At 43.5% G+C, this 12,932-nt stretch overlaps 1 protein-coding gene across 1 annotated transcript in view; it reads right to left on the bottom strand.

The window, feature by feature from the left end:
* PKHD1 (PKHD1 ciliary IPT domain containing fibrocystin/polyductin) overlaps positions 1-12,932 on the bottom strand; it is a 270,667-nt gene that overhangs the window by 19,379 nt on the left and 238,356 nt on the right. The window contains exon 59 of the mRNA XM_067294855.1: positions 10,135-11,152. Coding sequence (XP_067150956.1) covers positions 10,135-11,152 — 1,018 coding nt within the window. The remainder of the gene's footprint in view (positions 1-10,134; positions 11,153-12,932) is intronic.

Genomic DNA, 12,932 nt, shown 5'->3' with positions numbered 1-12,932 from the left:
ACCAAGAGCGTGCTATTTTGTCACTGCCCTGAAGTGTCGTGCTGGGAAGGATTTGCAATTCCCTGCTGACAGTGCTCGTTGCAGAGCAGCTCAGTTGCTCAGTGCCTTGCAGCTCTTCTAAAGGTGGGCACAGTGGGCAAGCAAGTGGTATCATGGTATCTTGGTCAGCAACGGGACCTGGGCCAGGCTCCCAGAGATCATTGTGCAGTCAGCACCGACACAGCTCTGCAGAACATGCTGAGGCTCTGCAGGAGAGCAAATGTCTGTTATTCAGTACTAAGGAAGTTATGGGTCATAGAAAGAAATTAGAGGACCTACTGAGGGTATCAAGGCATGACCGAGAAGCTAAAAGGAGATATTTGGGGCAGAGAGAAGGAAGCATTGTTGCAGTCAAGAAGAGGTTGCCATTTTATTTTATATAATATAATTTATAAAATTTATAATTCATATAATAATAATAAATTATTATTATTATCCATTGGCTTCCAGGGGAAAGAGATCAGACCCAGAGCCTGTGTCAAGGATCTGTTAAAGTCAATATATACATCAATATTAGAAAACAAAATAGTGCCAAAGAACAAGCCTTGGCAATGAAGCTTGATCATCTCTACTGTCAACTTGTCAGTCCTTGTCAAGCCTAGGTCCAGGCAAAACAGCAAAGTCTACAACTACACCCAAACAGTATGGGAGCTAATACAGTCAGAGACTTATCACTGGGCAGCTTGGACGAGGCCAGCCTGAACTGGTGTGTGAGAGAGTGTACTATGGACACAGGCTGATCAACTGGCCTTGGTGCTAGAGAAAAGTCCCTGGCATATTTAACTTACTAATAAGCATAGCCAATGAAACTAATTGAACAGTTGTCTGAGTGTGTCTGCAATGTTAGGGCTGCAGCACTGGCATATCCTTGGCAGGGAAGGAGATTGGGAAGAATCTGGGGAAGCAATAACATGTCCAAATGCAGCAGGTGGCCAAGCCTAGGAGTATTTTATTTTGTTCTTTTACTGAAAAGGCAGTGGTTGCTGGTGAGGAGAAGACAAGCTGTGGGGAAGAAGGTGCCATAATGAAGACAGGAGATAGGCAATCTGAGGACTTGCACAAGGTGAAGCAGGTGCAGGTTCACCAGAAGGGTCGTGGGGATATCAGCACCCCTGGGTCAGAGGTGTGCTCTCATGTCCGGTGGTAATGAGGTTAGCTGAACACCAGGTACCTGTGCCCTCTTTCCTGCATTGTTCAGAGCTTTGTCTCCCTCTGCAGATCTTATCACTGAGCATTAGAGACAGGAAAAGAGGGACATGAGCATCCAGAGGGCTGTGTTAGGAGTCCGGGCTCATTCCTAGTGTGCGCAAAACAGCTCTCCAAAGGATGACTTTTATTTCCACAGATCCCCAGGTTTCCCCATGTTATATAGAGAAATCAAAGCTATAGGAAAGAAACTCCAGTGGAAAGCAAGTTTCAGCTTTCCCTGACAGCAAAGAAACAATAAAAAAAGTAATATTGATCATGTCCCTTTATGAGGACTGGGCTAATGGACTGAATGAGACACATGCTGTCAGACATTAATGATGTCTCCCATCTTTTGCCTACGCTGAGCCAATAAGACCAAAATTCAACATATTCTAGCCGTGCACGCTGCTAGCACTGACAGGGAGCTTTGAACGAAGCCATGACCATTGCAAGTCATTGCCCTGGAGGCTAGATGCTGTGATGGCAGTGTGCTAGCAGGCGTAGGTCTAATAGGGCAGAGGAGTAACAAGGGGTCCAGGACTGATGGTGAACTGGGATAATAAACAAGTAACTGAATTACCCTGTGTTGGTCAAGTGGGACAAGAGGGGCAAGCTTATTTATTTAACCATTTTGAGCATTTCCTTTCAGACAGCAAAGAAGTTTTGGTTAGAAGCTAGATATTTTGTGCCTGTTCAAAGCATCAGATAAGGTGGTTAGACTGAAAAAGAATAGCTCTTCTTTTTGGAATATATGTTAATTCAAAAAACCCAGTCTTTCTGAATGACGTATTCTGACTTTAACCTACTGAGGCCCTACAACCATCAGATCTGCATTTGCTGGCTGTTGCACCTATACCAAAGACTATCCAAGCTCCAGACAGCTCCCAATCTAGCTTGGGGTGAATGTTTTCCCCGTTTTACAGAGAAGGAAAGAGAGTAACTCAGCATGAACACAGCCCTCTAGGAATACACAGACATGTCTCCTGCATAAGGCAACTCTTCTCCCTTGCTCAGAGAGCTTTCATTTAGTAGTTTACGATCCCTATGGTACCCAAAACTGAAGGCAAGCAGCTGCCCGGTGGAAGCAGCTGGTGGCAGCTGGCATAGTCCAGATTCCCATAGCCTGGAAAAGTCAACTTAAAAAAAAAAAAAAATCGGGGACTGGAGGACCCAAGGGATCCACTCAAGGGTGAACTGCAAATGCCAGGTGCCTTCAGAACCAGTCCATCAGACAGGAGAGAAACATCCTCCAGATTCATTAGTGACTTTCACTAAGTGCTGGAGACCAGTGGAAATACCCATACTTACAACGCCGCCTGCTAGTGGTGAGGGACTAAGCCAGGCTTCTTCCATAACACACTCCTGAAGTTTACTGTTGGAGGAACGTCTTTTATTAAATGTAAACAGCATCACGCCGGAGGTCAGAGCCTTGCTGCTGCTGCGTATCCCAAGGTAATACCACTTTAAGCTCCACATAAACTCTTAAACAGTTTCTATCCTAAAACCAGACCGTAGGTGGTACAGTTTTTTACGATATGTTATAATAGTGCAATAAATCTGTTAGCTTAAAATCGAATCTCCGTGGCCTTTTAGAGAAATCATCATTAAATGCAAGGCCCTGTTAATGATGCCATCCCAGTGAAATTGTTTAATCTGCTAGGGGGGTGAAAGGTCACCAAATGAATTTTTTTATAATACATCAACTTGACACGCAATAGGGAAAACTGTAATAGATAAAAGCAAAGGAAAAGGGCACTGTCTTCTTCTGATAGGTCAATAGCAGCCAAGAGAGTCACTCATCCACTTTTCCTTCACTACCGTGCTCCTTTTCCATTTAATATGGACACCCAATTAATACCTCAGCACCATAGACAACCTCATTTTAGGTGAATTATAGCAATTTCTTCCCCCTTCTCCGAAATGAAAGTGATCACAATACATCATAGCATTGTGCGAATTAACGTTAATTGATTCGAGTTACCAAGCATTGATGGGCCACTTCTATAATCTGGCCCTTATTGGGAGCTGGAAGGGATGAAGGGAAGATTAGATTGCACCGTCCGTTGCTTTGACGACGGCAGTCACCTGACGGCTTGTTAGACAGTTGTACGGTTCTATTGCAGGCCCCAGTGGGGTCGTCAGTAAACTGGAGTGATGTCCAAACATCATTACACGCTGCTCCGATATTAAAGCAAAGGGATTAGCACCTTATTGCAAGCAACCTGGATTTGTCATTGTGCTGTCGTTATCCAATTTCCAGATGATAATGTGACTGTGGCCTGCGGGCGTTTGGTCCTACAGCCAAACTAAGGTGTATATATATATCTATCTATATATATATATATATATGTACACACATCCCCACAAAGATCCAGCACCCAAAGCCATTTAACCCTTTAGTCGCCAGACTCCTCTTAACAAAGCATGTGAAAGAATTTTTCTTCCTTTTCCGTGTTAAGCAATGGTCAAGGGTGCAACACAATGGCAAAACAGGCTGACTTCAGAGCAGAGACTCCTGTCACTCACTTTTAATTTTACACCAGCCACGCTCTGCTAATAGAAGTGACACTGCTCGTATTTTAAATAAGGCTGAGCGAGGAAAGGATCAGTCCCTCAGAGACGGGGCTGTCAGCTCCTCTCTGCTGTGTGCACACACCCCATGTAAATCATCAAAGGCACAGCTCTCCTTGTGTCACTTTTATCAGAGATCTCATTAATTGTTAAAAGGAAAACCAGATACGTATGTGACATTAAAAAAGCAGATCTTGTCTGACAGCAGTAAGATGCCACTTCTGGGACCGGATCTCCTCCCAGTCCCCTAGAAAGCCTATGGGTACACTCCTGGCTCTGAGGTGTGCTCCTGCACGTTTCTGAACATCCGTAACTTCTGGGGAAATACATGGGAATTGGGAAAGGCTCCCCTTGAGCTGGTCTCCTTCATTTTGAACTGAGATATAATAACACAAAGCCCTCGCTTTCAATGAGGCACACATTGGATGGGATGACTCATAGCCCTTTAATGACAATATATCCTTTGTTCCCCCCATGTAGACCTGCAAAGTGTTTTAGCTGATAGAGTTAGCACTGTTTGTCCTGAGTCCTTCCTCCCCTCTTCACTCTCCTCCTCTGCTCTCTCTTCCTGTCCTTTCTCTTTTCCTCTTTCCTTGCTCCCTTCCCTCCCTTCCTGCAGGGGAACCATCTAGTTTTTGGAAGCCCACTGATGGAGCAAGCTGCAGTTTCAGCCACAGTTCCAGTGGAGGTAAGACTTTAATTCTCATTGCCTGAATTTTATAATTCACGGGTGTCACTTTTGAGAGTGATTGGTGAATTTTCATAGCTGTGAGGCACAAAATGACACTCCAGAGTAACAAGGACTTTTTAGACAGGTTTACTACATATGGTAGATATTAACCAAAGGGTAGCTTAAAAGTAAGGCTCAGTTTAAGAAGAAGCAGGTCCATTTTAATTCAAAGGCAACTACTGTAGCCAGGAGGACTGACAGACTGACAAAGTCCAGTGCTGTCTCAACTGATTTAGTCTTATTTTGCTTCTGTGATTAGATACCTTCCCCAGCAGACAGGGAGAATAGAGATCTCAGTTCAGTGCTCCATCATTCTTAGTGACTTTCACAGATCACTGCGCCTAATTTTTCCCCTTCCTTCCCAGTGCAAGGTAGTAACCTCCTACAAGGAGGCTATATAAGCTCCTGGAAATCTAGCTGTGGGAGTCCTCGCAAGAACTACCTTTCTCTACTGACGATAGGCAGGGGCATCAAACTACCTCCTAAACCTCCCCAGTCTGAATTCAGTTTGAGGAAGTGTTAAAATAGCAGCCCTGGAGTAACATCTACATAGCCAAAGACCTCGTGCAGTATCGACAGCCCCAGTACAATTGTGCCTTTCTGACTCCACCAACGTGCTGATGGTTCAGTTTTGTTGCCCACTCAGTTCCGTTTTTTTCTGCTAAAAATGCCACCAGAAGAGGCAATTAACAAAAGGTTTTGCGATAAGGAAACTTCACCTCTAAGACCTGGAATAACTTCCCACAACTCTTTTCCCACACAAGCCACCAGTTACTACCTTCAATCATCACAGAAAGATGTGTCTGAATCTCTGAGTTCATGCTGAACTCATGCTGATGTTCATGATGAACAAATGAAGAAGAGTTGCATGAGGCCACGCTGCCCTTTGGTGTCTAGCCTCATCCTGAATAACAATCTATAAATATTCTCTTTGTCTGTACCAAGGCCTTAGTTCCCAAACCAGACAACACAACTTCTCTCTGGCCAAAATTCTGGTATTTCCTGCTGAGAAGAGGGCCAGGTGGGTAGCCAGGGCTTTCCTTGCTACAGTGTCATGACACAGCTGTGCACACACCCAGATGTGAGAAATCAGGTCTGCCCACTTAGACACAACCTCAAGTGCTGCATTAGGTGCAGCTCTGAGGTCAGGATTTTGGCATCCTACCTTTCACTACAAAGAGGAGGAGAGGTTGGACCCCTCCACAGAATGACTTTTCATCTTCCTTTTTTAAAACCCTTTGCAATTACTTACAACAGCCTACCTGAAAACTGCATGAAGGTTATCAAGTCCAAGCACTTCAAGGTTAGGAGGTGTCAGAATTAATCAAGTTTGGACCTTTAACTCTGCCTGCCTCTGTGTATGCCTTGTGACATAGCGAATGAGTACTAACTTCTCATTTAGTCCTCTGGATAGGTATTGCTCTCTGAATGAGCACTTTGGCAATTTGCTTCACTTTTATTGCTTGCTGTGAGTCTCAAACATCGTTATTTCCTGCACACACACTATTTTTCACATGCTACCCCAAATCTAATGTCTGCAAATTTCAGTTTGTAACAGGTTAAAGGTCTATCAGGGATGAGCTAGGTACCTGCCTTAGAGAGGGAAGATGGACTAAATGGTTTCTGGATGACTGTCCAGCTTTATATTTCTGATTTTGTATAAAACACCCACACAAACATACACTATGTATTTGCTGTTGTGTTTTCTTACTCTTTTGCTTTATATTTACACTGATATTCGGCAAACTTTGCAAAACAGAGATTATTATCTGTAAATACATTGCAATATACGTTTATACACACACATTCACAGAAAGATGCAACTATGTGACAGTTATCTCTCTGTATCTCTAGCTGTGCAAGGCTATAGCTGTCATAGCAATCATCTCTTTCTTTCATTGGCAAACCAATGAGCCATGCCTGAAGTGACCCTAACAATGGAGTTAAATTAAAATCATGTAAAAAGGCATTGCAAATCATAATAGACAACTCATTTTTTAAAGGCTTGGCAATGAGATACACTGACTTATTGCCTTGCTACCACAGTAAGGTTTCCAAAGCTACCTTCAGCCTCACTGTCCCAGGCTGCAAAGAAGAACACTCAGTCTTTGCTGATCAAACATCTTTTTGCTGTTGTCTTTAAGCAAGAAGAGCCATGAGTCTGAACCTGCAGGGAGACTGGCCCTGCAGGAGTGCAGGTTCTGTAAATATCTGTTAGCTTGATTGGATTTTGCATAACTCGGGGGTGAAAATATTTCTCTGTTCCTTCCACAGAATAAATACATGGGAATACTTAGTCTGACTTGTAAACCCAACCCCATTATCCTTGCCTGTGCTAGCATGTACTGCCTAAAGAGAGACAGATAGACAGTGGGGATATTACATGTCCCAACAGGAAAACCCTGATTTCATTTCACAAGTTATCTGTGGCCTTATTGTATCACAAATGCCAGCCATGAGTAATTCCAGAAAAGCTGTGACTGATGGGGAGTAATAAATAACACTGCAGAGGAGCCCAAGCAGAAAAGGTAGTTGGGCTCTGATCTGGTCCACTGATTTGGTGATTTAGTCTTCTGCTGAATACACGTCCCACGTCTTCCCCTCTCTGGACTGAGCTACTGAGAAGATGAATCTCTGGCTTTAAGCTGGTGCTGTTCTTGCCCCTCTAATAAAAGAGCCTCCTTCCCTGGGTGCTGCCCTGACCCTCGCTGCTTGGTGGAGGTCGCCCCCATCCACATCACCCTTGTCCACAGCTGATGCGTGATGAGGAGGGCTGGCGTCACAGAGCTTCTAATTCCTGATGCACAGAGGAGAGGGCAGGAAACACTTCTCCATATGCCACCCTGGAGAGCAGTGTGAGGTGCAGGGAAGATCTCACTCGTGTCTGACAAAGGGCAGCCACAAAGTGTTCCTGCCTGGCACACCAAAGAGGCAGTGAGCCTTCCCTGTAGGTGATCCCTGTTTGCCCACTGTGACGTTTCACGGAGGTATTGAGGAATCCACAGACACTTAATAGGGTTCTGTTGGACTTGCTGTGAAAAATTATAGCTTTTACATTTCCCACAGTGTAGCTATCATTGCTCCTCTTGTGCTGATCATCAGTAATCAACACAGGGAATGAGGGGTCATTTATCTGTCAAAGTCTGCAAGCTGCTGGGCGTCTCAGAATAGCATAGAGAAAGGATAACATTTGCTATCACAGGCTGCAAGACTTCCTGCAACACTGTTTGCTTAAAAACTGTCCCACTTGCACCGGAACACAAGCACCCCCCACTGATGTTAGTGACGCTGTGCTCATAAACAATATTCCGTGTCTTCAGGGTCTGGCCCTAACTTAAGACTTGATCTTGCAAACAACAATTTCTCAGTGTGCTTAATAAGAAACCACCTCAAAAGAAATCAAAGCAAATACTCCTGTGGTCCCAGTTTAGCAAACCTTAATGTGGGAGTTTCACTATCATAAGCCACTCCGTTCCTGGTAGAAAAGTTAAGCATGCGAATAGCAGCTTGTATCACTGGCAGTCAGCAGACATCAGGATGGTACAGGGGTCAGTGGTAGAAAGAGGATACGGTATTAATTAGAGAAATAAGTCTTAGACAAATCCAATTTCTTTCTCTGGTTAATAAAGATAACTGCATAGATGGAATATGCTTATAGTTGGGTAAGGCTCAGCAGTGCACAACATCAAAAAATAACATTATGCAATATCAAGACAGTACACAATAAGGTTGCCAGGCATTAAATCCCATGTCCCCTATTAAAAACAGATGGAATATTACCTTTTTCATATTTTCCATATGCTTTTAATATGGATTCAGGATCTGGAGCTGAAATATACGGCTGTCTGCTCCCTCCTCAGCCCTGCTCCTCACAGCGTTCTCGGCAGATAAGGGCTGCCATCTGGGCCGTACAAATAGTGGCTGCAAGAGGCCGAATAGAGCAAGACAGGGCCAGAGGAAGGAAAGACAGAAAAGGGTTGTTTGTTGCTGTGGAGGAAGGGAAACCTTTTTGGAGGAGGAAGGGAAAGGCCTTTGGAAATTGAGCCCTCATTGAGCCTCATCAATAAAAAATCAGTGTATACAAAACTCATCAAGAACTAGTTAACAGGCAGAGCAAAAAATGTAGTTTCCATAGGGAAATGATTATCAGGTAACAGAGGGTCCGCTGGTGTTGTGTTAGAATCAGCTGCAGGCCTGATGCTGGGGGATATTTACCTCAACAGACAAATATAAAATCACTTCTGATGAAAACACCAAAGTTTTGGTGGGCTGGTAAATTGTGGAGAGTTGAGAACAGCCAAACAAGGGCACCCAGACATGTGGTGTGTTGGATCTGGGCAAAGAAATTGCATTTTTATGCAGTGAAATGCAAAGCTATGTGTGCAGTAAGACAAGTTTTAAAACATGGAAAGCCACAGACACAGAATGGGGGATTGGGTCCTGGAAAGCAGTAACTAAAAAGAAACTAGAGAATATAGTGAGAAAATGAATGATCAGGAGCTCTTATATTTCTGTGGAAAAATGGGCTAATGGGATCATTGAATTCTGTGAGTAGAAAATGGGATTTATTACCACTTTTGCATATGGCACTGACATCAAGGAAAACTGCTAGCAATTCAGACATCCACACTTCAGAAAGGATTCAAAAACACAGAGGGGGAGAAGGAAAGAAACCAAAAAAGGATTTAAACACCTTACACCGACCAGAGCTCAAACTCCTCAATTTATTAAAAGCAGCCAGGTAAGTGATTTTATTGCTCTGGAGGTATCTGCAGGAGAGGGAACAGCCAATGCCCAGCAGTTTGCTGATGTAACAGAAAAAGACAGAGCAAGAAGCTCTCACAGGAAGCTGGAGACGGAGGTATTCGCAAGAGAAAGCAGGCAAGTATTTGTGATACAAAAACAGGGATAGCATTCAGCATCTAGACACACATTCAAAAGAAGTACTGGATGCTGCCAGCTCCGTATCTCTAAGGCTGGTTTTCTAGAATGCATATTTTAGCCAAACACAGAAGTCAACACCTAGGTATCAGAATAAACAGAAGTGGCCTGTGTCACACAGGAGATTAAACTAGAAGATTAAATGGTCCTTTCCAGCCTTAAATTCTGTCAGTATATGAATCAAGGTTTAGACCCGTAAGCAATTTAAGGCAGCAACCTGTCTTCCACACCACGTCTCTGGCAGTGCATCAATTTATAAACATTCATAGGCTTACTTAAGTGTCTAAAAGTAAAGAAAGAGATACCATAGTCTGAGCTCCTTTAGAAATATTGACCTTACCCAATAGTTTACAGTTTCAAGGCAAACTTCTAGTAACTCTATCCTAGTTTAAGGCATCATGGACAGCTCTGCAGTACACAGTGGAATATGGTGCAGCGATCCATGAGAACCAGCAAAACATCATAGATTACACTCAGGACTCCTGCTAAATTCCTGGGCATAGCTATGCCAGGAGATCTTTATAATGCATTCCACTGTGGTTAGACATATTTCAGTCAATGGAGAAGTTATTCCCTATCCTGACAAGCAGATCAAATGGTTAAATTGCCTCACTCCACTTAAATCAATGTCAACATCTTTGATGATACTGCAGCAAAACAATTACCTGTTATTATCTCCTCCTGGAGATAGGAAGGCAGGCTGAGTCACCATTAAAGTATCTACTGGTAAATCCAGGCCTCTCTGAAGGTCTCCAGTTTGATGAGTGTTAATAATAGTTCTGGCCAAGCTTTTTAAGCCATCGCTTGTCAAGGAGGGATGAAATTCGTTTCTTGAATGGCCTGGTGGATCACCGAGTTCAATGATAAGCACTCTTGATGGAACAGCTCTGTCAGATGGCTGCAGGGTTTGTGTGCTTACTGATCTTCTCCCCACTCTCTGTGAGCCAGCCCTGGTATAAGAGGCCATGCAAAATGTCATGTTAGGGCAGTGATATCTCCTCTTGCTAGCACTGGATGAGATGACTTTTAACATGCTTTCATCTCCCAGAACATGATAGACTATTCTGACTTGGTCATGACCAACCTGCAAGAAATCAGCTAATCGACGTATTATACTTGCCTCACCCTCTTCCCCAATGGTCTCAGGTACAGAAAAAGCAATGTGAAGGGAAAGGCCAGTGACTATTTCTACAGGTTCCTCTTCATGAAGGAGAACATAGAGAAGGTTGTCCTCAAAGTTAAAGTAATTGGCTCCTACCCCTTCATTCAGTGAGAAAGAAGATAGGGTTGGAGAGACATACTTCCCTTGAATGAAAACACGAAGGCTGAGGGGTTCATTGTAGAATATAGCAAGGGGCACCCTGGTTGAGTTTTGGCCACTGAGAAGGTAAAGTCTGAAAGTCAGAGGTGCTAGGTCAGGGAAGCAAACTGTAGTGAGTTTGTTGGATGGCAAGACAGAATAGAAAGCAGGAGGATGCTCTGCTGGATAACATTTTGCATTTGAAGTCACATCACTGAAGGTATCCATAAAGCTGCCAGTCATCGCTACCACTGGAGATAGTCTCTGGTTGACTATACTGGGGTCCAGGTTTTCAAGGATGACAAGTGCATGATCTGTCTGCTTGCAGAAGTAGCCTTGTACTGCAGGTTTGAAGATACACTTGCTGTCATCTCTGTAAATTCCTGGAAAGATAGAGAGAGGTGAGGAGAGGAAAAAAAAAAGGAATTGTTTCAGGTAGCATCTCAACACTTCGTGCTATAACTGTGTATTTTCCCATTCAGTGCTTAAATTTGTTTCTGTGGATGCTAAAGTTTTATATAGTTTTAAAGGAAAACTGGACACTAAGGGATATGAAATGGGTAGAAACCACATCTACCTCAAGAAGTCCTTGAGCTGAAAATTGTTGAAGACTGGTAGAGCATGAGAGAGAACCATCATAGACTGTTCTTTCTATTCTCTAGACATCCAGTTATGGGCACTGTTGAAAGAGCAAGTTGGGCTAGATGGATCTTTGGTCTGACCCAGCACATTAATCTATATGTCTTTATGTCTTCTCCTGGTTCTAAGTCTGTAGCAGGGTCAAAAATCAGGTCATGACCGCAATTCTTTGGAAAGATAACAACTCTACACCGAGTCCTCTCATCCCACTCACATGGATTGCATTTCAAGGAAACAGCCTAGAAAGGATTAGCATATCATTAATCCAATCCAGTGATGAGAAACACCTCACCCAGCTTTAGAGCTGGGACAAAGCTCCAGATTCAGACACCTACAATTAACATCTATAGTAAAGACCCTGTGCTCCGACTGTCTAAGCTCCTATCACAGTCACTGGAGATCTGGAGTTTAATTTATTTGCCCACAAATAGTCATCTAGTGTCATGTGGGATGCCCTGAGGTATTTATCTGCACAGCCTGGCAGATGTGACAGAAGGCCTACAGAAGACCATCCCTTCTTGGGTGGCAGCTGGAGGCCAGGTGGGACCATAGCACCTGAAATTACACTAGACACCTGTTTTGGGCAACTGAACCCCACCTATTCCCAGCCATTAATACAGTCATGGCAGTGCAGAAAACAAGTCAGTTAACCTTAAAATAGGTACCTACATTTTGTCAGCTGAATTGCTCTCTAGACTCCCCTAACTGTACCAATTAGAGTTAGGATCCAGTCACCAAAACACAGATGTATAGTGTCACTTGAATTTCTTAGGGTAGCTACAGTATCTGTAGATACTGCACAGGACCTATGGGAGTGGAAGAGACACTTTAGGTAACAGAATCAAGCCCTCTTCTCACTTCAAAGAGCTAAGACACTTCCATCCATGTCAGAATCTGCGGCAGAATCCCATCCCAGGTGTCTACCCTATAGCAGCTCTATGGAGACTAATCAAGAAGAGCCTTTTACAGAAGGATCTATATAAAGGACATCTAGGCCATACAGTTGTTGGAGTGAGGGCATGATCTCTCTGACCGAATATAGGTCTCTGCTTTAAGATGAGAGAAGTTGTGCCTCAGGCTGTAATGATGAGATCATCACTGATTATAAGGAAGAATAAAAGTAAATGAGTGCACACAGGGACACCAAAAATGTAAACATTTCTCCCCAAAGCACCCTAGGGAACGATGTGTGTTTTTGTTTTTCCTCCCTCCCTTCAAAATAAAATCAAAGAAGGAATTTACTACTGTAGACAGCTGTAATCCTCCTTTCCTCCCCAAGCCTGCTCTTTTCCTGGTTGGCTGTGTGCATGAATGTGTTAGGCAAAGCATGGACAATGTCTGAACTAATTCTGCGTTCCTCATTCAGCAGCTCTGGGGATGTGTACACAGATCAGTAGTGCTTAGTGTTAAGGATAAAAAGAAAGAGATAACGTACTTGAAGGTCTCAAATTTTTGAATGCATAAAAGAGCATTCACCTTAGTAAGCAAATGCTAGAACTGTGAAACTCCCTGCTAGAAGGAAAA

Source organism: Apteryx mantelli, chromosome 3 (genome assembly GCF_036417845.1).
Source record: "Apteryx mantelli isolate bAptMan1 chromosome 3, bAptMan1.hap1, whole genome shotgun sequence".
Taxonomy (NCBI): domain Eukaryota; kingdom Metazoa; phylum Chordata; class Aves; order Apterygiformes; family Apterygidae; genus Apteryx; species Apteryx mantelli.
Note: the sequence above shows the minus strand (reverse complement) of the source record. Positions and strands in the feature narration are given on the sequence as shown.